Below are 15095 nucleotides of genomic sequence, written 5' to 3' on the forward strand. Positions count from 1 at the left end.
CTGCTACCTCTAAGGCCCAGAGTCACACTTTGCTCCCACTCGCTCAGTTTTCAGACTCACGCACAGCATCAGCAGGCATGTGGGTTTTGGGGATTGGGGACATGAGGACAGGGACAACCTGGATTGTGGAGTAGAGGCCGCCAGAGCCCTCTTGTCAACCAAGCGCACTGCCCCGTGTAATGTAAAGTGACCCACATTCTCCAGCAGCAGATGTCAGGCCTCCTTCCCATCAGTGTATTCCCAGCGGAGGCAGGAGGCTCGACTCAGCCCACCCTAACAGAGCACTGGGTTCCTTTGTTTGCCTGAGATGAGCTTTCCTTCCCGGCTGCTTCCCTAATCAATCTCTCTCAAAATATCTGCAGTGAATCATGGTTGGTGGAATCATGCTTTTTACTTACAAAGCACTTCTGCACTCGTTACCCTGCGTAACCATCCCCCGGTCCTAGACGGCATGCAAAGCAATGCTACAGACAGAGAAACTGAGGCCTACGGAAGTTTGGTGGCCACCGCCCCCCACCACCCCAAGTTCCTCCCAGCAATGAGGTCAAAATTTGAGACCTGGGTCCTTTTTTCTACCCATGGTCTTTCTAAGCTCCTTCCTTCGACCTAGGCTTGTCTTTGTGTTCAGAGCAGTTAGGAAGATGGCCCAGGGCAGAGCTCATAGGGCAAACTCTGTTGGCTCCTGTGATAATCATTCTCATATTGCTATGATGATTTGGCATCTGGAAATCACAGGCCAAACTAACATCCAAGGTTGTTTACATCATGCCATCCCTATGATTGCAGAGGGCATAAACATACTATCAACTCTCCAGCCACAAACCCTAACTTCCTTGTTTTGCTCCCTGCCCAACAGGGTATGTCCCTACCTGCCAACATTTGCCCCTGTGGTCATAAAGACTCTTGCCCCTGCTTTCCCCTCACCCTTACCTCCTGCCCCCTACCTTCTGCCCAGCCCAGGTGCTTCGCCAGGTGACCCTGGGTGGCACAGGGTGCCGGCTCCTGCCTTGAGGGCACCCAAGTAACACTCTAATCAATGTCATGTCACTACTTCTCTGGGCCATCTCTTGTTCATACCTACTAAATCCTGGGTACATTGCAAGGGTAACCCTAATTCTTCATACACACCCCATAGCCACACCTTTTGCCATGTAATAACTTTGTGGTGAGCACCCTCCACATGGGCAGGGGGCCTGGACCACCCATGACACTGGGCTCAACCATGTGACCTGCTCAGAACAACAGGGTAGCAGCAGGCGTGACACAGGGGATCCTGGGATGGTGCCCCCCTGCACCCGTGCCACTGTTGTGACAACTTGCCTGAGTTAGCTGTGAAGATGCACGACACATGGAGGAGACCCAGTCACCCTTGTCACCCCAGCCCTGGCTAACCCAGATCACTCAATACTCAGCTTCCCACAGGCAGGGCAGTTTCCTGGTCCAGCTGAGACCAGGAAAACCACAGAGTAGGCACTGAGTCTGCAGATGTTTGTGAGCTGAACAGACACCTGTTGTCTGGAGCCACTGAATCTGATGAACCACTAGGTTTGTCAGACAGGATGGCTGCAGAAATGGGTGACCTATACGACTCTGCTAGCATCTGGGAGCCGTGGCTCACCTGGGTGGCAATGTGCCAGTCCCAAGAGACGGCTGGATTTGGGAGGAGCCACTCAAGGGCAATCCCGTTCCTGACCGTGCTTGGAGGAGCAGGCAGGGGCCCAGTGAGCTCTGCAGGGTGGTCTGCTAGAAACAGATTCTCCGCCCTGACAGAAGACATGAGTTAAATTAAGAACATTTCCTTTGGCACCCGCCATTCTTGAATCCTCTCCCCAGCCAGACTGTCCTCTGCTAACATGGCCACGCCCGTTCTACCTCCTGCTCTGCTGATGTGGTTCTCTCCGCTGTGACGCTTCACAGCTCCTCTCCCAGCCCATCCAGCTTCAGGGTCCCGCTCGTGGCTCGCCCCTCTGGTCAGTCAGCCAGACTCACCGAAGTCCCAGAGTTTCCTCTCGCCAAGTGTCTTTAGCTCTACTAAAGGACATGGCACCTGGTTCTTAGTTTGGATAACAGGGAATAACAGGGAATGACCCTCTGGGTGGGCACCTGCTCCCCATACAATATCTCAAAAGAAGATGTGAAACCACATTCTCATTTCTTTTTCCTCCTCCTAGTGCCCAACATACTCTTTCAAGCAAAATATAGTTGTAGTTTATTTTAACTTGACTTTCAATTCAACTCAATTCAACAGCACCATCATGCCAGTCTCTGCTAAGCTCTAACAGAAAGTTCCTGCTCTGGAAGCAGAAACAGCTGGAAAAACAGACATCTGTTAAAATGGGCTGCAGAAACACTGGAGGTAGCTTGGAGCTTAGCAGGAGCACCCCTCAAAGGCAGGAAGCACTGGGCCAGGTTAGGGAAGCCCTGCCTTCAACGATGCCCAGTCTGGTGCTATTGCAAAACTTAGGAGAAGCTTGTAGAATCCTGAGATAAATAAATAACTTCCCGGCTGTCTTTTCTGAGGGATTCTCTCCCCACGAGTCCCACTACCCATTAGGAGGTAATCAAGAGCTGACATTGAATCGCAGGCAGCTGAGAGCTGGAGGGCTCTTTCAGGCTGGATGCTGCAGCTCTTGACTTGACACGTGGGCAGAGCAGGGCTAGATGGGTTAAGTGACTTGCCACGGTCACTCTCTATTAAGAGGCTGGGCTAAGGAACGTCTTAGAACTCGAGTCTTTTGGAAAGAAAGAGGAGGAGAGCAAACAGCTCTGTGCTACTTAGAGAGCCTCAGAGCCTGTGCACATATAACTGCCAGCTTGTGTCCAAAGTCTGAGTGTGGAGCCAGCAGGGAACTGGATGTGCTCACTACAGATGGCAATGTGCAAGCAGAGGATGCAGGTGCTCAGGTGGCAGGTGTGGCTGTGATGGTGCAAGCATAGGTGCAGGCATGCAGGTAGGAGTGCAGGTGCTCCGGTGGGTGCTGAGTATGCTGCTGGGGTGAGGTGGCAATGTGAAGGCGAGGCAGGTGTGAGGGAGACTGGGGCAGAGTGAGCTGTGCCTGCAGCTAGTAGGGAGCTCAGGGATGAGCGACAAGGTAATTGCATGAAGCTTGGCTGACCTCCCCCCTCCCAAGCAAGTGCGGACCTTTCCCCAAGGACTGCTGAGTGGGCCAAGCAGTTAAGAGCCCGATCCCTTTCCCGCCCCCAGCCCTGCTAGGCCTGAGCACCCACCTACCTGTACTGTCGTCATAGACCACGGTGGCCGACCGCCACTTGAGGTACTGGACCAGGTCGAGGATGGCGTGGCTGAGAGAGGCGTAGTCAGGGTAGAGGTTCACGTAGAAGGTGTCCTTGTTGTCCAGCGGGTGGTGCTTCCAGCGCAGCTGGATGTGGGGCACCTCCAGGGCATTGCAGATGGACTGGACGGCATTGGTGCAGGAGCCCTGTGACGGCCCGAAGATGGCCACCACGCCCAGCGCCAGCTGGTCACAGGCTGCAGAGAGGAGGGCAAATGGCTCAGGGATCAGTGCTGGACCTCGCCATGCAGCTGGGGGCCGATGGCAAGGGGGGCAGTAGTGGTGATGATCCCATAGACACGTGGGGAAAGCAGCTCTTTAATAGGTGACCACCGCCAAGCTTTGGGACTCTGTTTCCTTATCTGAAACGGCTGGAAAAGCCCCGGCCTCATGGAACCACAGGCAGGTCCCAGGAGATCCTGTGTGCACGACCCTCCGCACAGCGCTCACGATACAGAAACGATCACTTTTGAAGCTGACGTCAGCGTGATGACACAAGCTGACGCAGCTCCGCACCAGTCCTGGCTCTGGGTGGCGACGTGAGAAACAAACAGGAATCAAGCACCTGCTGGCTGATGACTCTTGAACCTCCAGCCCTGGCCTGTCCCTGAAATCTAACTGGTACCTCTCACCTCCTCTCAACACCGCCACTTGTGTGTCCAAGAGGCATCTCCAGCTAACGTGTCCACACCGTTACCTCGTTCCTCTAGCCTCCCTGTCTCTGCAAGAGGCAGCTCCACTGCCCCGGTGCCTTAGGCCAAATCCTGGTTTCATCTTGATTCCTCTTGTTTTCTCATACCCCACATCCCAGTCCACAAGCAACTCCTGTTGCTTCACCTTTGAAATACACCAGAGCCTGACCGCTTTTTGCCACTCCTAGCCTGGTCCAAGCCACAGTAATCATCTTTCAATTGATGATTATAGAAATCTCCTCCCTCTGGTTCCAGCTTCCTCAGTAATCCTCCCGGCCATCTGCTCTGCACTCGGCAGCTGGAGCGAGCTTTCACAGCCCAAGGTGGAGTGCACTGTTCCTTTGCTCCAAGGGCTCCTGACTCGCTCGTGTAAAAGCCAAAGCCACTTACAGTGCCTGATGAGCCCTATTCCCCACCCCCAGGACCCTCCCCACCCTGCCTCTCAGCCATGATCTCTACTTTTCTGACTTCCTCTCTGGTCCTTCTTCCCCATCCTCACAGCACTCAAGTCCCACTGGCTTCTATGATCTTCTTCCAACATCCTAGGCATTCCCTGACTCCCTGCCCCAGGGTCTTTGCCCTTGCTATTCCTCCTGGCTGGAATGCTCTTCCCTCAGATAGCCACATACCTCCTTCCCTCCCTCCCTTCAAGTCTCTTCATCTGTGTGTATTAGGGGGGCAACATACTTGCTCCTTCTTTAACAAACAAACCTTCATCACAACCTGGAAAGCCAGGTGGGAATGGAAACTTCTCATTCGTGTGGAACTGGAGCCCCCACCTCCTCCTCTTTGATTGCTGGCTTCACCCTGACCCTTCTGGGCCGTGTGCTCTCACATGTCTGAGCTCTGTCCATCCCAGGCCACCCCCAGGCCACCTCCCGGAGTGTAACTATGGCAGTGTGGCTCACCTTCCAGAGTTCAGCCTCTTGGGCAAGGTCAGTTGGCCAGGAAATTCAGGGTTCTAGGTTCATGGGGCAAAAACAGAGCACAGGTTCCTAGTAGGAAAGTCCCTTTGGTTCCACTCACCCCTTGTCCTGGGAGAGTTCTGGCCAGAGGAGGGCGAAGGCAGCCCTTCAAAGCCCAGGCCCTGAGAAATGGGTCCTCTTGCCTGGGCTAAGGGTACACCAGTGAAATCAAAGACACAGTGTATTTGTGAGTCTGCCTTAATGTGTGGTCTCCAGAGTGCTTTACCTTTCCACTGACATCCGCCCTCCTCCCTCACTGTCTCCTGGGAATATCATATAAGAAAGTTATCTTTCCTGAAACTCAAGAACCTGAAACCCCCAAGAACCCAGAGAATGCCACTGGCCAGGTGAAAAGCCAGCACCCCTGGGGGGAGTCTGCTGGAACCACTGGAACATGAGACAGGACAGCCACATGCAAGAGTCCGCACTGGTGAGCCAGAGGGCCTCTCCTGCGTGACTCCTCCTGATTGATGCCAGGTGCAGAAGAGGACAGACAGCAGGGCACATGGTGCCTTCTTGGGACTGGAGGCCAAGTCAGGGAAATGCAGTTTTGTCCCTGCTGCTGTCACTCTGGCATCAAGAACCTGGGGTAGCTCTCTGTGCGAGATAACCCCTGTGATAACAATGCTTCAAGAACAGGTCCTCGGGGTGTCCAATTTAAGAATGGCCCTCCTTTCAGTGCCATGCCCCCAGGAGGCCATGCTGTAGCCTGCACCACTGCCCAGCCCTGCTGCTCCTTCCTGCTGCCATTCACACTGAGTGGATATGCCGAGCCTCTGTGCCAAGCAATTTGACCCTCTAACAGCAGGCATGCCCTGAGGTAAGAGATTTCCCATGAATCACTTTGAGGCATGGAAGTCAGATATCAACATGGAGAAGTGACAATGAGTAAGTGACAGCTGACCAGGCCAGTCACTCTCTCTTGCTCAAGTCTAAGACAGCGGGCACCCTACAAAATCTGTAGGCTTCCTTCATATTCTACTTCCCGCTTCTGTTTTGACCCTTCGAGGTGGCCACTGATGTCTCTGCTTTCTTTTCCCTCTAGGACCTTTGGACTGATGACTTAGCCCAGTGACTGGTGTGGCTCACTGCCTCTCACTATCATCACCACCTCTCACTACTACCCCTAAGAGTCTGCCTTTTGCATTTCCCTCTTTGACCTATCCCTTGAATCAGGTGGGCAAATACTCTCCTGCCAACCCAACCTCACCCGCCCAATCTCTTAGATCATGCCCCTGCTCTGGCCCAACATCTGGCTATCCTGTTTGACTGCAATAAGAAAGAGTGGGCCAAACACATATTATGGTGATACAGAGGACTGTAAGAGAGATCTTGAAGGAAGTGGTTTTGACATTGTAAATATCATGACAAAGGTAACTGTAATGGCAGTCATGATGGTAGATGTGAACAATACTGTTAGATATGGTTGGTGATGACACTGATGAGAGTGGAATAGGTGATAGTGTTGATGTGACATACTGTTGGGATGGTGATGATGGGGTTGCAATGATAAATATGTCAATGGCATGGTGATAATGGTAATGCTGATGGTAGTGATGATGATGGTGATGTTGGTAATGCTGAAAGAGAAGGTGGTAACAATGCTGACAGTGATGACGGTAATGGCGGTGTGATGAAGACGCTGAAGCCATGACATCATGGTGGTGATGATAGCAGGGGGAGATGCTGGCAGAGGTGATGGAGGAATGGTGAAGATGCCAATGCCCCAGCAGGAACAGTGATGATGACAGTGGGGATGGTGTGGTGATGTTCGCTTAGATGAGACTGGTGATGAGGATGCAGCTGTCATGGCAGTGAAGGAGAAGATGGCAGGAGGGGTGCTGATGGTGGTGGTGATGGTGTGAAGAGTGGAGGTGATGCCATCATTGATACTGGTGACAGAACTTGTGGTCATGGTGTGTTGGTGCTGATACTGGTGGCAATGTTGGCAATATGGTGATGATGGCCGTGCTGGCTTTCATTCTGCCAGAGACCCAGTGACTAATTCTCACTGTTGGGGGGCACGGGCCTGTGCTGCCTTCACCTATTTCTTGGCTGCTCTCCACATCCCTTTTCCTGTCCCTTCCATGTTCCTTCCACCCTGAGGATGTCTCTGCCTGGAAGAACACTGTTGTCCCCAAGGAACCGGGGCAGGTTGTGGTAGCAACAGCAGCAGCAGCAGCAGCAGCAGCAGCAGCAGCAGCAGCAGCAGCAGCAGTAGTAGGCTTATCTCCAGATGTTTCCAAGGCAGCAGCCAGTCCTTGTTCTGGCAGCCCTTAGCACATACACTGCAGTAATTTCATTATTTGTGGCTTCAATTTTGAATCCATTTTCTGGTCATTTTACAGTAACTCAGTGGTTCACAGTCTTTGCAGGCAGCCACAGCCTGAATGCAGTCCCCTCCCCTTCTCCATGGCAATTGTAGTTATAGCAAAAATTATCCCAATCAATTTGTGTCTTAAAAGGAATTGAGCAGCCCAGAGAATAAGTGAAGGCAGAGGATCCTGGGGAGTGCTGGGTCGATTCCAGGCCCGCTCGGTCAGGCTTGGAGAGAAACACAGCTACCCGAGCTGCTGGCCCGGGAGCTGCCTGGCAGCCACTCATCTTTTAATTTTCCACAAAACATTTACAGATGAAGACAATACATGAAAGCCCCTTTCAGGGGGGAAAGGCTTCCTGAGCCCCAAATGGAGGGAAGAACTAATATTCAACCAGGCTCCGTGCCGCTGCCTGCCTCCCCCTGGGGCCTGCGGTGGTGGTCCAGCAGGTGGAAGAGGGAGTGGTGAAGGAACCTGCGCCTGCAGAGAAGGAATTATCATCAGGTTAATTAGAATTAGGCCCAAGTTCACCCCCTGCAAGGGTCTAATGATGCTCCCAAGGAATACATTTTTAAAAAGCAAAGATCAAAAGAAAACATGAAAATCACGGGAACTTGGAGCTCCCTGAGGGCTGGAGGGTGCTTAATAGAGAGCATGATCCAACAGCAGAAATGCCTCCTGGGTCAGACAGCAGGGCTTGCCGCCACAGCAGGGCTCTGTCTTAGGTATAATCAGAGGGGCATTAAGGGGGAGTGATGGCAGAGAGGAGACACCATTTTTTTTTTTAGTTATAGCAAGATAAAGTATATTCATTTTAAATACAAACTTTCATGAAATTTTACATATAACTGCACTTATGTCACTACCACTTGGATCAAAATACAGAACATTTCCAACACCTAAGAAGGTTCCCTTGTCAGGTACTATTCACTGCTCACTCCTCCCTGCCCAGAGGTAACCATAGTGTACACAAGCCACATGAGCTCTGGGAAGGTCATCCGTGATGTTGTGTGTGGCAAGATTTTGTTCTTTTTTTATTGCCAATAGTAATTCATTTGTATAACTATACCCCAAGGCACCCACTGTCCTGTTGATGGCGTTTTAATTTATTTCCACCTTTTGGCTACTGTCAGTAAAGCGGCTAGGACATCCCCGCAGGTAGACACACCTAGCTTTAGGAGATCTTCTGGACATTTCCCTGAGAAGCTGGATCAGTTTTCATTCTCACCAGCTTTGTGTAGAGAAAATAAACCTCAACCCCTACCTCCCACCCAACACATAAAATCAATTTGGGGTAGATCATAGAGCTTACTATGAAAGAAAAACAATAGAGCTTCTAGAAGAGAACTTGGAAATACCTTCATGAACTTAGGATCAACAAAAAAACACATGATGGAAAATATCGATAAATTGGATTTCTTTAAATTAGTAACTTTGCTCTTCAAAATAAACTACTGAGAGTGAAAACCAAACTCATTAGTGACAGACGTAGGCAACACATATTTCCAACAAAGGACTCTTAGCAGGATATATAAAAAACTACAAATCAATAAGAAAATGACAAGCAACTTGATTTTTAAAATTGGTTGAAAGGCTCAAAAAGGCACTCCAGGAAAGAGAAGATTTAAATGATGTTAACATATCAGAAGTTGTTCCACATCTGGCTCCTCAGGAAATACAAAATAAAGGCACACAGATGCCCACACGAGATCACCCAGGTGGCCAAAATTGAAAACAAGACAGACTTTATCAAGAGTTACAAGAGAGTAGAACAACTGTCCCCTCAGCCGTTGCCGGAGGGAGTGCAGGTCAGTGAAGCAACTTTGGAAAATTGTTTGGCTGAAGAATTGTTAAACTGCGGTATATTCATATATTGGAACACGGTCCAAGAAGAGCAGTGGGCCTCTGCTGCCTGCCACGCCGCAGAGGAACGTCGTGGGTGTATTGAAGGGTGAAAGGCACAAGATTTGCAAAAGCACGCACTGGTGGTTTCATTCATACAAAGTTCAAAAACAGGCAAGAGGAGCTTCTGACAGCAGCAGTCAACAGTGGTCCTGCGGCAGAGCCGTGAAGAGCAAAGGCATGTGCGAGGTGGTGGAAGACAGGGACAAACTGTGATCACATGCACATCTACACACATCTACACACAACATACAACAGCCAAGCCTGTGAATGAAAAGTCCAGAGTGTAATAAATTGGAAGCAGGGGATTTGATCTGATCTGGGATCTCAGGGAGGGCTCGCCAAGGACCCAAAGTTGGAGAGCAGAAGGATGAGCTAGCAAGACAAAGTGCAGGGGGCATGCATGGGATGGGGCAAGGGAATTACAAGCAGAGGAAACGGAAGCATGGCACCCCGAGGTGGTGCTGAGGGAGTGACTGGCAGGGATGGGACAAGACTGGACATACTTGGACAAGACTGGACAGACTCTCATCCTGATCTGGGGAAAGTGGGGTAGGCTCCAATCAAGTCATGTGACGTGGTGTAGGGCAGGGAGGGGCTGTGGTTCTGGTCACTTGGGGTTCAAGTCTGGAATTCCAGAGTTGGACGTTTCTGCTTGGGGCTGCCCACCCACCACCCGGGAGCTCCCGTGGTGTGGACTATGAGTCCAGCCAGAGGACTTGCCTTTGAGGCGCTGAAGTGCTGCCTGGGGCTAGCTGCGGGCTGGGAAAGCCCCGGCACTATACTGCAGGCGCCCCGCCAGGGAGTCACTGTATCATTCTATGATTTCTAGGAAAAACGGACAGGAGATCCAGCATCACCGTGGGGGGCTGTGTCATGTAGGCCTCGGCATGCGATTCCAGGCATTTGTTGTGTCCTGACTTTCTCACTGAGCAGCTGTGGCTGAGGTTAGTCATCTTGTAGCTGGGCGAGGTCAGGCAGAGGGTGCCAGCAGGAACTCCCGGCAGAGGGTAGAGATCTGACTGCACAGTGCTGGCCACAGGGCTGGGGACCAAGGGGGTGGGGGTGTGGGCAGGAGGAGGGCACATCAGCACAGAGGGAGGGGTGACCAGCAAAGGCTAACAGGGTGGGGTGCCATTAGTCATTCTGTTGGCTCTGAGACTCAGGGGAATGGACTAAAAAAATGTCAGCAGTGACTATGTTCAATGTTAGGGATGCTCTGACCATGAGCACACAGGGCAAGGAGGGGTGGGGTAGGTGGGGCAGGGACCAGCTGTGAGCGCACAAGGCCTGAGGGCCCTGACCTGATAGTTCAGTCTGTGGAGAGCAAGGCAGCCACATAGTAACAGCAAAGTTGCACTGGCACTTGCTACATGCCAGGTACTGTGCTAAGCATGTAACAGAGGTGTGCCCATTTTGCAGGTGAGAAAACTGAGGCATGGGCATTACTTCCAGTCACACAACTAGTATCAGAGTTGGCCCATCAAGTCAGGCAGTCTGGCTCCAAGTCCATGCTAGCAGCCTCTCTGGGCTCAGATGTTTACCCACAGTGAGGTTTTGGCGAACAAGCAGGCAGCACTTGGAAAGTCTGCACCTGGGAACACAGGGGACCTTGATAAGCTACAGGGAATCCCTCAGAAAGACCAAGGGACCCGTATGGGTGGGCCTCTATCCTCCCTAGAAGTGTGGATGATGCTGTGCCTAAGCTCAGCTGACAGGGGTGCTGGACAAAGGTGCACAGGCTCCCACACCCCAGCCTCACATCAGTGACTCACTGAATCATTCAACCATCACTTTACTGAGCACTTACTACATGTCAGTGTTTTAGGTACCGGGACTGTATCAGTGCACGAGAGAGGTTCCTTTCACTCATGCCAGGGGGAAGGGAGAAGCCTAAACACACACAATGACTCAGCTAGAAACTGTGATAGGGAACTTGAAGAAGAAAAGCAGGGGGCCGTGATGGTGTATCATAGGGAGGATGACCTGGGAATAGTTGTCCCTGGGAATCAGATTGCTTAAGCCCAAGATTTTTAAATGGAGTTCCATGGAACTCCAGGGTTCTATGGAAGTTATCTCCAGAGTTATATAAGCCTTGAAATTAAATTTCAATATATTATATACATAACATGCATATGTATATATGTATTATATGTGAACTATATTTCCTAAAGCAGTAACCAAGACGCACACTTGTATACTTAAATGTGTTACATGCCTCACTGGGAACTGTCAGCTCCTTTGGGCGTTGACAGATTACCTTGTTTTTTGTGTGTGAGGATCTTGGAACAAAATTCTCTGTCCTTCTGTGCAGTTATTGGAGTTTATTGTAAATGTATCACTAATGAGGACAGATGCAGCCCAACATTTGTTTTTTATTTTACTTTTAATGTGTGTGTGTGTGTGTGATGGGGGAGACTTTAATTGGATATGCTACAACTTATTTTTATAAATTATGATTTCTTTGTTATTATGTAGACAAAACAAAATATAGAAACATATTGAATACTGAAGCTGATTCAGACTTCAAGAGTCATCCATGGCCCCTGGGGCCAAGTTGTTACAGTCACTGAAGCAGTCCTGTTGTTTTTACTGTCTTTTTATGGCATGTAAGTGCTGCACGTTTGAACTTACACATTGTCAGTTTGATGTAAATATTTAAAAAATTGAAAATTAAAAAAAATGCTTGAAAATGCCAGCTTCAGTTCAGAGGTATGGGAGACCAGGGTTAGCCTCCTTACTGCTACCTCCCAGCCTCATATCCTACCCCTACCCTTCACCCCCCACCACCCTCCTGTGACCTCTCATTCCCTCACAGCCTGTGCCAGTGACCTGGGAATTCCTGACGAAGACCCACCATTCCTGAGGGATGACACAACCTGAGCTGAGCTGGAATATAGGCAGGATCCCAAACCAGGAGGGAAAGGCTCTAATTTCCATGCCCACCCAGAGCTCCGGCCCATTTTCAGGACCTCGGATAGCAGACAGCCCTGCTCCTTAGGTAGGGAAGAGAGACCAGTCTGGGGTCTGAACACTCACCCTTCTTAGTGGCTTCAAAGCTGTCGTGGAAGTGAATCCTCTGGATGTCGTAGGTCAAGGTTGTATTGGGCAGCAGAGTCCTGTTCCTGTTGATAATGTTGGCAGAAAATCGAAAGGCATGTTCTTCCGCGTTCATGACCTGGGCATTGGGGCCGTCTGCATACTCAAAGATTCCTCCTGTGAGAGATGGGTAAAATTGTATGTGATGGAGAAGGGAGGGGGAAGCTAACAAAGATGTTTGGCTCAGAAGATTCTGTGGACAAGATCTTTCCCCCTAAAATGTTCAATAATACCCTAGATAATTCCCATATACAGAAATTGTACTAGACCATAAGAAATATGAAAATCCTCCTAGTTCATTTTACTCAGCTATCAAATTGCTGACAACAGAGACTGACAAACATAACCAAAATAAAATAAACAACTTATTAATATTTCTGTGAAAATTCTTGATAAAGTTCCAGCCAATAGAATCTACTAGAATATTACAAGGATATCATACCATGACCCAGATGAGTTGTATTCAGGCATGTAAGGGTGGTTCAATATAAAGAAATCTATGAATATCATTCCATCACATCAATAGCTCAAAGGAAAAAAAAAACACGATAAACTTACAAAATGTAGGAAGGCATTTGATAAAATCCAATATCTACTACTGTTAAGAATGCTTAATAAACTGGCACCAGAAAAGATACTTCCTTGAAGCATCTTTAGCTCAAATTGGCCTTTAATATTACATTGATGATGAAACAGTAGAGGCATTTTCATTACAGGAAAAAAAAGAGGGAGGGTAAAAATTCACAACACACCATGAACCAATGAAATAAGAAAAAAATTTAGAGGCACACCTCTTGGAAAGAGAAAAATTCTTGATAGCAAATTATATAAATGCTTTCTAAAAACTCTTCAGATAAACCCTGAACATTAAAACTAGTGAGAGCTGGAATGAACCAAGGCAAGTTACCACAAATTCATGGTGCTTTTTCATATCAGCAACAACCAGTGAGAAAACTTAATGGCAAAAGGATTTCCTTTATAATATCAAGAAAAATATATAATAACCAGCCAAATAAGAAGTATGGAATTCCAGTATTAAAAATGATGAGAACACGGTAAGCAGGAGAGATAAGGGTAGACTTAAATTAGGAGGTGTGTCATGAACCTGGATAGTTGGGTTCAAGGGTCAAGGTGTCAGGTTTCTCCAAATTAAATTTTCAGCTAATGCAATTCTAATGAGAATCATGGAGGATTTCCTTTTGTTTAGACAAAAATGACTCTAAAATGCATCTGGAAAACCAAAAAGGTAGTAACAGTCTAAAAAGAGATGAGAAGTGACTTGAACTGCCAGATTTAAAATATATAAAAAAGCCAAAATAATTAAAACTATGTTCTCATAGTTTTAGAAATGTGGAAATATAAATAGCTCAATAATAGAATGAAAGAAAAAGCTCCCAGAAAGAGATTCAAGTAGAGATAGGTAAGACATAAGAAAGGGGGCTATATCCAATGGGCAGGTAAGAGATGAATTATTCATTGGTTGTGCTGGAACAATTACTCAATTTATTTGGGAGAAATTTAAGTTAGATTCAATCTTAAACTATATATCAAAATAAGTTCCAGATGGATTAAAGATAAAATAGCAAGAAATTAAGGCAAAGAAGGAGGAAAGAAAAGCAACAAAAATATAGGTGCATATGATACCATACTGAGGAGCAGGCCTTTCTGGGAATTCCAAAAAAGTCAGAAGCCCTTGAATATTGATAATCCCATAGAAATAATATAATAGATATATACATGTCATATATATGAGATATATGTATATAATTTGACTACCATAAACAAGATTAAATGGCAAAAACAAAGTTGAAAATTTTATAGCATATATGGCAATATGAAGGTTGATGCTCTATTTTTCAAAAAAGTACTTAAAACTCAACAAAAAAAAGACAAAAACATTCCAATGGAAAATATGCAAAGGGCAAGCATAGCTGTTTAACAAAAGCAAAAATACTACTACAAAGGAACTATTCATGTAAGAAGAAACGTGCATTCTCTCTAGTAATCAAATAAACCCAACTAAAGTCTCTTTTTTTGGGTCAATCCCATCAGCAAACAAAGAAAAAAAAATGGTGAGGGTGTTTGGAAACAGTTTGCTTAACTATTGGTGAAAGTGGCCCACCGCCTTCCTTGGAAGCCACTAGAAATACATCAGAAGCCTTAAAAATGGTCATACCTTTGACTCAAGACTTTGGCTTCTAGCAATTGACTCCGAGAGTGAGTGAGTGCACAGGCCACATGGGAGAGAGTGCTAGGGCTGTCAACACCAGGGAAATCGTAAGCAAGCTGCAATTTGCTATGTATTTCCATATCATGGCAAAATTTAGTATTTAAGAAATACCCACAATATATTTTTAAGTGAAAAGATGAAGGTGATAAAGCAGGAGATGCTGTGTGACCCCAAGTTAGAAGAGGAAGAACTGAAAGAAGAGGGAGAAGCTTTATTATTAACACAATAGGAGACATTTCAATAGTCCTACCTGATTATTTTTTTATGTTTTTAATGCTTTGCTAAATTTTCCAAATGTACCTTATTAATTTTTTTTAGATTTATTTATTTACACAAGAGCTGAGGTACAGGCCAGATGTGCAGGGGGTGAGAGGATTCACCAGAGACAGAATGGGGAGCAGAACAGGCAGGCTGAATGAAATACACTGCTGAGGGGAGCAGCGGGTGAGACAGGAGAGGTCTGCTGCGCCATGTGGGTTTCTCCGTGGCCGGCCGGGATTGAACCTGCGCTGCAGAGACTGTGCACAGCTTTACAGTGTGGCACTTAACCGCCTGAGCCACCAGGTAGGCCCCAAATGCACCTTATTTTTTTTAAA

General features: G+C 47.9%; 1 protein-coding gene across 1 annotated transcript in view; it reads right to left on the minus strand.

Annotated features, from left to right (window-relative positions):
• GRIK3 (glutamate ionotropic receptor kainate type subunit 3) overlaps nucleotides 1-15095 on the minus strand; it is a gene marked incomplete at both ends in the record, with an annotated part of 184237 nt that overhangs the window by 54382 nt on the left and 114760 nt on the right. Inside the window, 2 exons of the mRNA XM_084244257.1 lie at nucleotides 3233-3490; nucleotides 12210-12386. Of these exons, the coding sequence (XP_084100383.1) occupies nucleotides 3233-3490; nucleotides 12210-12386 (435 nt within the window). The remainder of the gene's footprint in view (nucleotides 1-3232; nucleotides 3491-12209; nucleotides 12387-15095) is intronic.

The sequence above is a fragment of the Talpa europaea genome (genome assembly GCF_964194135.1).
Source record: "Talpa europaea genome assembly, chromosome: 9".
NCBI classification, from domain to species: Eukaryota; Metazoa; Chordata; class Mammalia; order Eulipotyphla; family Talpidae; genus Talpa; species Talpa europaea.